This window comes from Peromyscus maniculatus, chromosome 7, assembly GCF_049852395.1.
Source record: "Peromyscus maniculatus bairdii isolate BWxNUB_F1_BW_parent chromosome 7, HU_Pman_BW_mat_3.1, whole genome shotgun sequence".
Taxonomy (NCBI): domain Eukaryota; kingdom Metazoa; phylum Chordata; class Mammalia; order Rodentia; family Cricetidae; genus Peromyscus; species Peromyscus maniculatus.
In genome coordinates this window covers 117,859,240-117,874,103 of record NC_134858.1, presented here as the reverse complement: position 1 = coordinate 117,874,103, position 14,864 = coordinate 117,859,240, and the positions used below count along the sequence as shown (strand labels likewise).

At 52.8% G+C, this 14,864-nt stretch overlaps 1 protein-coding gene and 1 long non-coding RNA gene across 3 annotated transcripts; one reads left to right on the top strand and one right to left on the bottom strand.

Moving 5' to 3' along the window:
- Nucleotides 1–1,037: 1,037 nt before the first annotated feature.
- On the bottom strand, nucleotides 1,038–13,720 carry Slc25a38 (solute carrier family 25 member 38). 2 transcript variants are annotated; one of them, XM_006998254.4, is made up of 7 exons: nucleotides 13,447–13,720; nucleotides 8,365–8,486; nucleotides 7,420–7,504; nucleotides 4,509–4,688; nucleotides 4,101–4,275; nucleotides 2,538–2,704; nucleotides 1,038–1,835 (listed from the first exon to the last, which is right to left on the bottom strand). In XM_006998254.4, exons 1-7 carry the CDS (start codon nucleotides 13,573–13,575, stop codon nucleotides 1,713–1,715), a joined length of 981 nt encoding a protein of 326 aa, XP_006998316.1. In that variant the 5' UTR covers nucleotides 13,576–13,720; the 3' UTR covers nucleotides 1,038–1,712. The 2 variants fall into 2 exon arrangements, with proteins under 2 accessions (XP_006998316.1, XP_076433487.1); XM_076577372.1 differs by lacking the exon at nucleotides 13,447–13,720 and adding an exon at nucleotides 9,965–10,094.
- Nucleotides 9,996–12,203, top strand: LOC143274372 (uncharacterized). Its single transcript, XR_013053004.1, has 2 exons — nucleotides 9,996–10,125; nucleotides 11,532–12,203. It is a non-coding gene; the product is annotated as an uncharacterized LOC143274372 (long non-coding RNA).
- Nucleotides 13,721–14,864: the final 1,144 nt, after the last annotated feature.

Genomic DNA, 14,864 nt, shown 5'->3' with positions numbered 1-14,864 from the left:
ACAGAAAATGAGTTGTGGGCTGGGAATGAGGATTATGAGATCTTACAAAGGAATGTTCTAAAACTGATGTAGGGTCACGGCTGCACTTTTTGGACAGGGTCTCACAGCGGTGACTGAGTGTCCTATGACAGGTGTCCTGGGGATCAAACCCAGGACCTTGCATGTATTAGCGCTCCACTCAGCCATACATCAAGCTCCAAACCACTAGCCTGTGTACTGCAAACAGGTACACTGTTGAGTGTGTAAACTGAAGCTGCCTTTGTTTTCCTTTGGTTTTCTGGGACAGGGTTTCTCTGTGTAGCCCTGGCTGTCCTGGAACTCACTCTGTAGACCAGGCTGGCCTCAAACTCAGAGATCTGCTTGTCTCTGCTTCCTGAGTGCTGGGATCAAAGGTGTGCACCACCATACCCATCTCTAAAGCTGCTTTTTTAAAATTAAGTTTTAAGGACTTATATGACAGGTCAAAAATTAAGTCACCTCAAAACTCCTCTGCTATCCTCAGAGAGTAAGACATACTATTTAGATTTATCAAGAAGTACTTTTTCCTTTCCTTTCTTTCTTTTTTTTTAAAATAAAGACAGGGTCTGATTATGCAGCCCTGGCTGACCTGGAACTCCCAGAGAGCCACCTGCCTCTCCCTCTCAAGTGCTGGGATTAATGGCGTGCTTCTCCTCAATCTGCTATGCTTATTTTTGTTTTTCTGTTTTTCCAACAGATCTCAATCGAAGGTCTTTACTTTTTCCATCTGAACTTTATTTATGGAAAATGTGAGAATAACACAGATTAAAACAGTACATTTGGGGGTAGTAGTGGCGCACACCTCTAATCCCAGCACTTGGGAGGCAGAGGCAGGCAGATCTCTAAGCTCAAGGCCAGCCTGGTCTACAGAGTGAGTTACAAGACAACCAGGGCTGCACAGAGAAGCCCTGTCTCAAAAATCAAAACAAACAAACAATGAAACAGTACATTGGAAGCCTAGGGAGTGATTGTGTCCATTCTCTGGGGTCTACAGGAGATTCCCCAGGAGCAAAATTAAATTCTATCTTATTTTGAGAATGTTTATTGTTTTTATCGCCTCAAACAGTATCCAGCCTGTTGATGTCTTTATTTAAAAAAATTACATTTATTTCCTTATGGGGTATGGGTGCTTGCACAGTGCACGTGAGGAAGTCAGAGGACAACTTGCAGGAGTTGGTTCTCCTCCTCCATGGGTGCAGGGATCCAATGCAGGCGAGCGCCGTAACTCTCGGAGCCATCTCACCGATTCACGACAGCTCCTGTTAGGTCCAGTCTTCCCTAACTTGAGACTCCTGCCCTCAGACACGCCAGGAGGCGCTTCTCTGCTGTGGGACTCCGCGCTCACCAGCATATCTAAGGTGCCCTATGATGTAGGTAGGTGGCTGAAACAGAGCATTCTGGTAGAGGTCTCTCTAGAAATGCCTCTCAAGTAGCCTTGTGGGGCAACCAGGCTCGATCCCAGCTCCCTGTGGGTACTGGCTGGGAGTGTCTGGAGCTGCGGGCATTGGCGACTCCACTTCTGAGGCTCTGGGGGCTCCAGCGCTCCTCCAGTCTTTGAATGGGGGACTAAAGGCAACAGCATTTATGCCTGGTTCTTCAGACAGTGCTTCACCTGACTCCAGGAGAGCAAGCTGCAGCGGCCCACGGCAGGAACCAGGCAAGACAGCAGATTCTCCTTCCCCGGCCCTCTCCTGTCAGGACTTGAGGCCCATCCTGGCCATCATTTCCTCATAGACAGTCCATGCCATGGCAGCCATCAGAGTTCTACGGAGGGCCCGGGGAACACCGCCTTGAAAGAAGCCACGCAGCCCATGGTTCTGTGATGAAAACCAGTGTCAAAACTTCAAAAGCAAAGTTCAACGCAGCTAATTACACCCCATCACCAGATGGCTTGTTCTCCATCTTAGAGTCTTAGTTTTCAACTGTGTGCCAAACCTGTGGATTATGGCCCCACGGGGATAACCAATGACCCTCCAATTTTCCTGTAACTGTGAGGGGCTACGTCTTTAGATCTGCACCACCTAGGGACACTTCTTAGTTTAAAAAGGAACATTCAGAACCTAGAGAGGTGGCGCACGCCTTTAACCCCGCCACTCCAGAGGCAGAGGCAGGTGGCTCTCTTGAGTTCCAGGTCAGCCTGGGCTACATAACAGGTTCCAGAACACTCAGGAGCGGAGAGCACACACTCTTCTTCCAGGGTTTGCTCTGCAGCACCCACATGGCAGCTCAGTCGTCTCCACCTCCAGCACCAGGGGACGAAGTGCCCCTTCGGGCTTCCATAAGCACACACACCAACATGTACACACACACATCAATAAAATTGAAGGAATATAAAAGAACATTACGAGATTCTTCTGGGGTGCCAGAGATTGGAACCAGACCCAGGCAGGGGTAAAAGCTCTCTCTACCGGGAGCTGCCTTATGCAGGGTTGGTGTGTGCAGTTTGGTTTGGTGCATATGTCAGGGATGTGCATATGACATCCCTGAGCACGAGAGCAGCACACACTTTGCAGCCTTACCTTGAAGATGAGGGTGGCCGTTCGGCCAATCCACTGAGACTTCACTGGGGAGAGCTGCATATGAGTTTTGATCACGTCTGCAGGTTGAGTCACCAGCGAAGCCAGAATGCCAGCAAATATCCCACAGCTGAAATTAACCAGGGGCATCAGAGCAGCATCCAACTGGTCTGAAACAACAAGGGCAGCGTGAGCTACAAAACTCACATTCTCAGAAGCCGGTGGAGAGGCAGGGTTAACCAGTGTGCTCGGGGCAGGCCTGACCAGGGTCCTGGGATGTGTCTGGATGATGGGGTCACGGGAAAACGCAATATTCAGTATAACGATTTCAAACAATTAACATGTTAATTATATCTGACAGTTAATTAAAAATATCTGACAGCTCTGCAACACCTGACTGGACAGTGCAGGTGTGGACACCCTCTGACTGCACAGGTGTATGTGTGGATGCCCTCTGACTAGAGAGTGCAGGTGTGGACACCCTCTGACTGGACAGTGCAGGTGTGGACGCCCTCTGACTGGACAGTGTAGGTGTGGACGCCCTCTGACTGGACAGTGCAGGTGTGGACGCCCTCTGATGTAGGAAGGAGGAAGTAGCCATTCCCCCCAAACACGACAATTGCAGCTATCTGTCCCCAGGGCGGTATTCCAGTCCCACTTCCCCAATTATTCTGACAGCTTGCTGAGTTCAGGCTCATTCTGTAGAATGGATTTCAAGCAACTCTGCTCTGCTCTGTCAGCATGTACCACCCACAGACTTGGCTCACGGGTGGCCCACAAGCTTGCTGGGGGGTGGGTCTACACAAGCACCTCAAGTTTGCAGTTCTAGCCCCACCCATCTGAAGGGCTCAGGCGAACAGTAGCAGGGACATGGCAGGGCGGGTGAAAACTTTTCCTCAAATCCCCAACCAGTCAGTGCTCCCCAGCTGGCCTGATGGGGACCACACCAAGAGCTCACTGAAAAACAGACTGGCAGGCTGTACCCCCAAAGCTTCTGCCCTGGGTTCCTTGATCATGTCTGGGGCATGCTGTTGCAGAATCTTGGCAAAACACACTTTGTTTCTCACCCAGCCTGCCCTCTCTCCTTTAGAAGACATCAACTCTATAGGGCCTCCTATCACCCAGCCCCAGAATGGCTCCTGTGGTAGTGTGAATGTTACTGGCCCCCACAAGCTTACTGGGAATGGCACTATTAGGAGGTATGGCCTTGTTGGAGGAAATGTGTCACTGTGGGGGTGGGCTCTGAGGTCTCATATATACTCAAGCCATGCCCAGTGTCTCAGACCACTTCCTGTTGCCTGTGGGTCAAGATGTAGGACTCACAGTTCCTTCTCCAGCACCGTGTCTGCCCACACACCACCACACTGCAGCGTGATGATAATGGACTAAACTCTGAGCCACCAATGAAATGTTTCCTTTATAACAGTTGCTGTGGTCATGGTGTCTCTTCACAGCAACAGAAGCCCTAACTAAGACAGCTCCATTCCTAAAACTCCTAGGACTACCCCAGAGAAAAGGCAAAACCCAGCCTCTCAGAGACTGCTCTCGCCCACCACAGCCCCTTACCTGCGCCACGGAGCACTGTGGTCTGGGTCTGGCTGTAAAACATCAGGTAGAGGCCTGAAAAGGGCGCATCGCGGAGCAGAGTTGCTGTCAGGCCCCTGAAGAGGCCTCGGTGGCCTTCGCTGCAATAGATGCTCCTCAGGGCTGCGTAGATGCTCTCGTAGCTGTAAGTCCCACTCTACAGAGGGAGGGCACATCTAGTGACTGGCACAGACTGGCATCCAAGCAGTGGCCCAAGCAGAATTCGGGTTACATGCCATCACCACGGAACCAGGCTCCAGCTCACACATGGCTTGCCCTGTCTACAAAACTGAGTTATCTGAGCACGTTTTACCCTGAGTCAGACTACACTCCTGGGCGGCATGCGTGCTCACTACCCAGAACCCCAAGTTCTAAAACCATTAGATTTACCTCGTAGCGCGTCTTGATCACCGTGATGGGTGACATGCAGACTCCTGCGACGGAGCGTGAGCCCATGCCCAGGATGACCAACTCCAGGGCGGTTGGAGGATGGCCTCGAAAGAAGTACTGCTTCAAAGAGTACAGAGTGCCAAAGTAGATTCCGACGCCAGGGACACACCTCACGATGGACTGTAGGGAAAGGCAGAGAGAGGAAGGATGAAACCAGACTCAAACCTACAGGATGCCTTCTGGAAGGTGATCCCTAGGAGACCCCAGGGTGATCCACATGCAAGTTGCTTGTTTAAGGTATGAAGGGAGCACCAATGGGAGGAGGGGCAGAGACAGGAAGGCATCGGTCAGTACGGAGTGTATCAAAGCAGCTCCAGCTGTGGCTAGGTTAGTCCCCCTCTGCAAGTGAACACCCCACCACTGTGATCTTTCTGCTGAAGGGGCAAGGGGTGTAGTTAAACATCACTTCCCATCTTTCAGAGGCTGAAGGCTGCTGTGGGTGGAGGGTGGGAACCAAGGCTTGGTACTTCCAGCAAGGTGGGTCCTTGGGGCCAGAAAAAGCCTCTGGGCAAAGAAATAAAGGTGTGGCCGTCCCAGCCCGCTTTCACGGTGGTGACAAGGTGAGGCTGCGCTGACAGACAGTGGGATGCCAGCTTCGGAGCCGGGGCTGTGCTGACAGTCATATGAGTGGAGACGTTAGTGACCGTACAGGAGACGGGGGAAGCGAGCAGCCCCTCGTATCTGTGGGAAGGGGGTAGCCAAAACAGTGGACGACACTGAGTCCTATGCACACTGTACTTCTGTCTCCACTCTTCAAGGCCGGGAGGCAGAGTGATAAAATCTGTATGACTGCAGCGTCCCTTCCCTTACACCCCACGGTCCTGCTCTCCCTCTTCTTGTGACAGTTAGAGCCAGCGAAACACCTGGGGGAGGAGATGAGGCAAGGCGATCGCGATTGACACAGGCATTGGAGGAGGTCAGGCTCCTACTGACCTGATGACCTGTCACAGGGGACCATCCATGATGACCCCCATGGCTGGATTGAGGAGCAGGAGATGCTGACAGCCAGGGCATCCTGACAGAGGAAAGGCTGATTTATTTGTGAAACTGTTCAGAAGAACTGAGGCCAGGAGTTCAACTCCTCAGAGCCTCTGCAGGGGTCACAGCTCTGGAGGGCACTCAACGACGATCTGACCCCGTGGTTTTGTCCTTTAACGTGCGACCTAAAATACTTCAGCAAATTTTGGTAACATCCACGTTTCTTCTCCTCTTCTGATGTGACTCACAAGGTTTTCCCATGCCTTGCTTGTTTTTGTTTTTGTTTTCAGACCTGGTCTCACTATATAGCCTTGGCTGGCTGCTAATTCACAGAGATCCCCCTGCCTCTGCTTCCTGAGTGCTGGGATTATGCCCAGCAGTTACCTTTTTAAAAAAGTTTGTTTTTGTTTATGTGTACAGATGTGTGTCTGTATATGGGTTTGTACATGTACATGAGAGAATGCAGAGTCCAGAAAAGGATGATCGATCCCTTGGACCTGGAATTACAGGCGGTCGTGAGCTGCCCGACATGGGCGCTGAGGTGGAACCCGGGTTTAAACACACGGTTGGTTTGCTCAACGTAGGCTCTTAACCACTGAGCCATCCTCCAGCCCACTAGCACGTCTTTATAGCCTCCAATCTGTTCTCTCACTCCCGGTCAGGCTCGACCACATCTCATACTCCGCAGTACCCGCTCTGTTGTGGACGCAGGTCCCACTTGCTGGCACCTTAGAAAAGAGCCCCACCGCTTCCCATCTGGCCCCTACTCAGTTTCCTTTCTCCAGTCACGTCAGCATGCCAGAATGTGGCAGCCGCTTCAGTCACATGTGTGGCTTGTTCCTGCTGCAGGTGACTGTGTCCCCCACTTGTGCTGAGGGGCTTGTGGTCACTCATTCAGGAGATCTCTTGCTGAAGTCTTCAAGCGGGCTCCGTGCCCTCTGGTGTACACGCTGCCATCAATTAGACCATATTTTCTGTTCCTGTCTCCACTCACAGAGGCAGCGCACTGTCCACCTTAGGTTAGCACTTTCCACAGCCATGGCTGTGTTCACACGGGGCTGTTAACGTCTGCAATCTGAACTATGACAACAAAAACAGCCTGGATCTCTTCCTCCTTCTCCACCACCTCATGGACACAGCGCTCCTTTCCTTCTTCCACCTTCTTTCCCTGCCCCCAAAGCCCTGGGCGGCTTCCCTTTGGCAGGTCCCACTGTCAGCGCCAGGGTGGGCTGAGGACATCAGTAAGTAAGATACGGTAAGCTCATGGTTCCCCAGCAGGTGAGCTGATAACTTGACAGCTACTGAGTGACTGACAGGTGAGTGGTGAGCACAGGGCCGAGTGTGAGTAATGCCTCACACTCAGAACAATGCACGATTGAAATCCTATGTGTTGTTCATCTACAGAACTTTCTATTTAATGTTCTGGAGCAGGGCTGACTGCAGGGAACTAAAACCAGAGGTCATGGTTTGAGAGGAGACGCCCCTCACAAACCATGCGGTTAAACGCCTTGTCCTCAGATGGTGGTGCTTTTTGAGAGGCTGCAAAATGTCAGTAGGAGGCCGGACAGCTGGAGGGAAGTCCTGGCCCCGCCTTCTTCTAGCTCCTTGCTTCCTGATTTGCTGAGATGTGAGCGGCTACCTCAGGCCCCTCCCACAAGGCTGTGGAGAGCTATTCCAGCTGCCACGCCTGCCCACCAAGATGGACTCGGTCCCCACACAAACCCCGACAAGCGTCTCCTCTCTTGAGCTGCTTCTGTCAGGGATTTGGTCACAGCAATGAAAAGTAACCAATACACACAGATTGGGGAGGAGCCATATAGTCTAAGCAACAGCCGGTGAGGTGGAGGAGAACCCAGACCAACAGGCAGCTTACAGGAGACATCCCTTTCCAAAGGCCCAAAGGACTTTCCGTGCGAACCACCTTCCAGAACACCGCCAACATCCCGACACGCTTGGAACTGAAGGAGACAAAATGGACAGGAAAGAAAACAAATGTTAGACCACACCCTCACAGCAGAGTTCCCACCGAAGACTGTCTAAAACACAGGGATCTCTATACTGCATCTTAGAATTGCTTTTAAAAATCTATTATGTAGTGTGTGTGTGTGTGTGTGTGTGTGTGTGTGTGTGTGTGTGTGTGTACATGCACACATGTGGAAGTCAGAGGACAACTTGCAGGAATCAGTTCTCTCCCCCCAAGTCGGTCCTAGGGACCAACCTCAGGCCGTCAGGCTTGGCAGCAGGCACCTTCACCAGCTGAGCCGTCTCACCAGACCCACAATTCTTCTTGACTGCCATGCATTCATGGTTTGGCACACACGCATATTTACTTGTCTATTCACACCACCAGCAATGGGATAAACTCCACTTTACATACCGGTTGTGTAGTTCCCATAGTGCTGAGAGACACAAACTCATTCGAAAGGGATGGTATTAAAACACAACAACCCAGGACCAGGTAGCACAGTCCTAATGTCACAAGCTAGCACAAATGCAAATGTTACTGAAGAAGGTCCTCCGGCGCTGTTCAAAAGGACCCAATTAATCAAGTTATAATGTGTAGGTATATAAAACTGCATTAGCTTGTTTTCTTCAGAAAACAGTATCCACGAAGCACATGACCCAGCACTCAGGAAGCTGAGACAGGAGGATTGCAAGATCAAGGTCAGTGCAGGATACACAGCAAGACCCTTGTCTGAAGCAAACACAACAGCAGAAAGGAATTCCAGCCTGGCTTGTGCTTCTCTAACGTCATAAAGTTGATGTAACTTGTCCGAGAAGTTGCCAAACCCGGCCGGGAGGCAGGGCGACAGCCTACCGTAGGTCTGCGGGCTGTAGGGTCTGCAGGCGGGTTTTGAGGAGATCCAGGGGCTGGAAGAGGAGGGTGGAGCAGGTCCCACTGATGGAGCCGCAGAGGAAAGCCTTGATCACCGGATGTAACTGCAAGAGACAGTGGCGTCGGCAGGCTACCCACCAAGCCCAGCTCCTTTCCCCACTCTGGCACCTGCCAAGCTTTCCCGAGGACCTTCAGGACCTTGAGGACCTGTCACAACCCCATCCCAGCCTTCTTCTAGCTGGGCTCTCCGCTTCCTGATTTGCTGAGCCGTGACCACGTGCCTCGTGCCCCTCCCACAACGCTGTTGGGAGCCACTCCAATCGCCAAGCCTTTCCCACCAACACGGCGAAAGTCAAGTCTGCAGCCAGTACTGAAGTGTGCACAGCAAAAGGGACCTCTCTGGTCTCACTATTTCCTGCTCTAACGCTGGCTCCACTCGGCAACACGTCCATTTTCATGGCACGCTTCCCTATCTGTCCTTATGCTGAGTGCAGTGTGACCAGCGCTTCCCCGAGCTCCGGGTCGTAGGAGCTGCAGGGATTTATAGGAACAAGTCCAAACCCACGAGAGCATAAGCGTGGCCACTATGTATAGCTTCCAGTACTCCATTAAAGCTCTGCCTTTCCAGCAAGGGCGGTGGCACACCTTTGACCCCGGCACCTGGGAGGAGGGGCAGGTGAGCTTGAGGCCAGCCTGGCCTACAGAGTGAGATCCAGGACAGCCAGGGATACACAGAGAAACCCTGCCTCGGGAAAACGAGCAAAAGCACAAACAAACAAACAAACAAAACCTCCTGCCTCTCTTCTACCCACCATCTCACGGACCCGAGCAGACTGACCACACACTGTGCAGAGTACACACACACTTCAGGCTACGGCCCTCCCTCAAGCCCTGCACCGCCACACGCAGGCTTATCTTCTGGCTCCACTCCTTTCAGACACTGAAGTACCTCCCTCAGGCACACCCCAGGAGTGCACCCCCACTTCGGGGTACTGGGTTTCCATGACAGCGTCCCCTTTCTGGAATGCAGCAGAATCACCAACGAACAGACACTTCACAGCTCTCCTCCTCCAAACACAACAAGCGCCTGGCAGAGCCCATCTGGAGACCTCCTGCTCCCCCATTTAGTGGCACCTGTACTCCCCACCCTGGCCGGCTCCCGAGATCAGACAAGACTAGGTGCATTCCAGGTGGTATCGCCATAGACTACTTTTTAAAATAACTGACACACTGTGGCTCTAACAGCTTATAGAAGGACTATGAAGTCTCTGTTACGACGTCAAATCACCAGGAACCCAAATGCCACCTGAAGCACCCATTTCAGAGAGAGAGAGTCCACCCTAACTTCCATCCAATACACTTGGACTTGGTTTCAAGACCACTGGGACTAAAGAAGTTCTGAGAGTTGATACTGGATGGGATGACAGTCCCGGGGTGCCAGCAGGGCTCTCAGAAGACAGCAGGCAAAACCAGGCGGTGTGTGTATTTCAGCACATCGGGACTGGCAGCCAGTGCCCTCGCCCTAGAGATGCCAACTATTCTGCCAAACAAAACTCCCCACAAAGCTGCTCCTCAGCCTCACCTGAGCCTTTGCAGTTTTGGGGGGTTCAACCTCCTCATATACCCGGTCCCTCTCTTCCTTGGACATCTCTTCTCTGCCTGGAGACCTGCTCCAGAGCCTGTTTCCAGTGCCACACTGGGCCTGTCACGCTTCGGGCTTGCCATCTAGTCAGAACTCCTCCGGTAAGGTTCCTTCGGACTCACTGGGGCCTGCACATCCCAGGGCCCCTCTTCCGCCCCTGTCCTTAACTTACTTGAATTCTTAAGTGCATTTGATATCAGCGACCACCTCCCTCTCGATGCTGGTTCCTTCCACGCCCCTCCCCACCTCACCCCACCCCGGCTACAGGTCTCTTCCCCTCTATGTGTACATCAGTGCTGCTGCACCTCTTATCTCCTCAGCCCGCAGCCCTTCAGAGCAGCCCCACCCACAGCCGGGCTTCACACACACTCCCATTCCACCGGCACCTCCCGCCACTCTGCCATCCCAGGGTCCCCTCCTGCCCATGGGGGCCCACAGGGGTCTCAAACCCAACAGGTCAAACTGGAAACTTGGGCAACGGTCCCCCAGACCTGCCTCCTCCCCAGTGTCCGGAGACTCGCTCTGCTCTGCCTGCTGCTTCCTGAGTATGTCCTGAGGACTGACCCATCAGTCAGCCCTGTCTGTCCTCCAACCTGAGAAACAGAGAGGTTCTCTAAAGAATGAGTTTATTCGGGAACGAGCCGGGGGTTTGCAAATGTGGTGTGTGGGCCAGGAGAGATCCCATATTCTTGAGCCCCCCTCCTTCCGGCCCAGCAATGATCCCCGTCCCCTCATTTCTCTGGCCACTATCCACGGCTCTTCTTCCACTGAGCCACGCTCTCACATCCCTCAGGCAGCTTCAGTTTCCTTAGTTTCTAGCCTCTCATCTACACACCACTGCTCTGTGGAGCTCCACACAAACCCACACTGCCGCTGCTCAGATGTCACCCCAGACAACATCTGGAACTGAGCTCATCTCCCTCCTTCACTCCAACCTGTTGCTTCTTGGCATGCCACATCCAAGTGAACACGCTGCTGTCTGTCCATCCTGGCCTGGGCCTCTCCGCACTTGCTCATTCTGCTTCTTCGTCAGCTCTCAACCCCTCTTCTGGACCCACCCAGGCTCCAGGGTGCACCTCTCCTTCCCTGCTGATTGCCACAACCTTTTCATCGAAGCTCTTTGGCCCCTCCATCGACTTCCTACCCCAAAGCCAGGGTCGTCTTTAAACACTGCAGACTGGAGTCCGCAGCCTCAATGAGACGTGTTCTGTTCACGTATAAATTACCAACTCATGCAAGCAAACAGGATGGAACAAAGGTTATACGTAATGGTAAATGTACTAGAAACTACTAAACAGGACAACTGTCAGGAGTACTCATCCAGAGTAAATCAAACATGACTCGGCTGCTCCCTAACTCTCCCAGACAGTGTCACCTACTGCCTCGGCCAGCACACAGGCCCTCCTCACCTCCCTGGCCCACACATTCACCATCCACTAGTGCCATAAGGTGCTCTCCCCGCCTCCCTCTCACCTCTGAACACTCAGACGTTATCCATTCATCTCAGGTCAGGTCCAGTGCGTCTCCCTGACACCTGCAGCAGCCCGCTGTGGCCACCATCCTTATGACACAACCCCGTCTTCTTCACAGTCCTCTCAAGCACTGACATGGAAGCAAGGCAGCCAGAGGGAGAGGCAGGAGAACTCTGAGACTGAGGGGCAGCCTGATCTACATATTGAGACCCAGGACAGTCAGAACTACATAGAGACTCTCTCTCAAAAACAAAACAAGAACTGGTGTTCAGAAAGTGTGCGACACAGACAGATGAATGGTTCTTCCTAACAGGAAACCTGTACTCAGCTCTCCCTTGAGCGGAAACCCACAGGATACGGCCCAGTAGCCCCTGAATGTCATGTCCCAGAACAGGATAAAATCACTCCCAGCAAGGTTACTAGAAGGAACAGTAACACAGCTTCTGGGCAGTTCTCCTAGGCTCTGCTTCTCAAAGGCATCACAGCCTGTTTATCTATCTGTTCTGGGAACTGAACCTAGGGCCTCCGGCATGCTGGACAAGCATGTTTCCACTGAGACACTTCCAGCCCTGCACCACTTTATTTTAAGGCTCCTGTCCTTCACCTCCATGCCTGATGGCAGAAACCGCACTTTAAATGTCTTATCTTCATAGCACAGTGACCGAGAACATCACTGGCCCAATAAATACTCACTGAATCAACAAAAAGAGCCAACAGCTTTTTTTTTTATTGGGGGGGGGGGTTTCAAGACAAGGTTTCTCTGTGTACCCCTGGCTGTCCTGGAACTCGCTTTGTAGACCAGGCTGGCCTCGAACTCACAGAGATCCACCTGCCTCTGCCTCCCGAGTGCTGGGATTAAAGGCGTGCGCCACCACCGCCCGGCTGAATATTGCAATTTTCTCAGCGTGAGAACAGACAAAAACAATCAGAAGGGGCTGGAGAAGAGTCAAAAGCGAGCAGTGTTCTCCCAGAAGGCCATGGGGTTCCCAGCACCCATATGGGAAGCAGTGCTCACAACCACCTGTAACTCTAGCTCCAGAGGATCCCAACACGCTTTTGGCCTCCATGGGCACTGCACTTTTGTGCACATACCCCCACCACACACACACACACACACACACACATAAATAAAAATAAATAACACCTAAAAGCATAATCAGCAAGTAGGACCACACACAAACACAAGTCGAGTATCATTTCAACAGCCAATCAGTTCCGCAATTTCTACCACTCCCAACAAAACCACAACCAGCAGAATCCCTACGTCCAATACAAACAGAAGGGGAGAGATGGCAAGTCCAGGGAGAAAGGGCATGCAGTTTTGGAAGACATGATCCTGGAGCTGCCAGGATAATTATCTTTAAAGATTTCCAAAAAGCCACACAGAGGGGAGCACACGCCTTTAGTATCTGCACCCTGAAGACAGAGACAGGCCAATCTCTCCGAGTTCGAGGCCAGCCTGGTCTAAAGAGCGAGTTCCAGCCAGGGCTGCACAGTGAGACCCTGTCTCAAAACAGGATAAAAATGTTAAGGACATCCCAAAAGGAGTGCGTCGTCCTCCTGCCACGGGGGAGCGTCGCCGCCCAGGTCCGCCCCGGCTCCCGCCGCACCCCCGCCGCCGCCTATGGTTGGCGAGGCCCCGCCCAGGCTGCGGGAGACACCGCCCCGCCCCGCCCCCGCCTCCGCCAATGGCAGCCCGGCGCCCGGCCGCGCAGCCAATCTGACTGAGGGGGCGTGGCCTTCGCGAGCCGTGGAAGCTGAGGCAGCAGCCCGCAGGGAAGCGGGACCAGGGAGGCGGCCTGCAGCCGGCGGCGGCCTGAGGGAGGGCCGGGTGACCCGAAGCGCTCATATCCATTGCCGCCAGAGGGTTCTAGGTCTGGAATGTTCTAGAAGCACTGTCCCCCAGCACAGGCAGCTCCCGACCCGGTGCCCCTGTCCCCAGGAGCTCACCATGAGCGTCTCCACCGTGTCCTCTACGTCCTGCGGCGGCAACAGCGCGGAGCGCGCCTTCTCGATCACGGGGGACGCGAGCCCGGCCCCGGCGACAGCCAGGCTCCGCGGCTCCGCGCTCACGCCCATCCCTCCCGGCCAGTCCGCCCGCCGCAGGCAAGCCTCAGTACCCGAGTCTAGAGGGTCTGTGTTTCCGGGGGAGGAGAAAATAGAAGGAACCAGTCAGGAAGATAAGTTTCCACTTCCGCTTCCGTTGATGTTGAGCGCCATGCCCGGAGTAGCGCTCTGATCGCCACCTGGAGGTTACACGCAGATTGCAGAGCTCGCAGTTCTAGGAGAACCAAGGGCTTGCCTTCTGCTTGGGGCATTTTGAAATGTGTGACGGGCTGAGTTTTAATTGTATTTCATTTTAATTAAATTATATTTAAGAACTGAAGCATGTTGGGATGCCTTCTTTTTAGACACGACTTTTTAAAAGTAGAATTCACATTTCTCCATGTATTTACTTATCTTTTGTTTCTCGAGACGGGGTTTCTCTGTGTAGCCCTGGCTGTACTGGAATTCGCTCTGTAGACCAGTCTGGCCTCGAACTCACAGAGATCCACCTGCCTCTGCCTCTCAAGTGCTGGGATTAAAGGCGTGCGCCACCACCGCCCGGCGAGGCTAGCTTTTTAAAGGCAAAAACCACAAGCCCTTCAGGGCGGTTGGGGGGTCGGGGAGTTGGGGGTTTTGCACGGGTGCAATTCGGATCGATTTATTTTTATCTCTCTTCTCTTTTAATTGGGTGAGGGTATGTAACCTTTGAATTTACTGGTTGGGGTTTACAGTTATCACTTTGGGGGCAGTCTGGCACAAGTCCCAGGCTTTGTCCTTGAGCTGCCATGGGGGCTGGCTGGCCTAGCATGTACTGACTGTGGGGGCTGGCTCAGTGGTCCAGGCTCTGTCCTTGACTCATGCACATAGCTGTAAGTTGGTGAGGGGTCCCAGACAGTAAACACCTGGCTGAACTTTGAGCAGTCACAGTACATGCAGAAAGGGAGCTACTGCAAGGACTATGTCTTTTGTTCACCGCCCTCTCAGAAACTGCTTGCTCAAGTCTCAGGAAACTGAAATTGAGGCCTGATCTCTGAGAAGGCTGAGCAGCCTGTTATGGCATCTGCTTGGTCCTTTCACAGCCCAGCTTTTTAAATTTATTTTGTAGATTTTATTTTTAATTATGTGTGTGGGTACATACATGTGAGTGTAGAGCCAGTAGAGGCCAGAAGAGGGCATCAGATCCCCGGCGCTGGAGTTACAGGCAGTTGTGAACTGTCCACATGGGTGCTGGGAAACAACCGCAGGTCCAGTACCACATCGCTTTTTTATTTCCTGAGAATTCCTAAATGCATATAATGTGTCTGATCAAATCCAACCCCCAT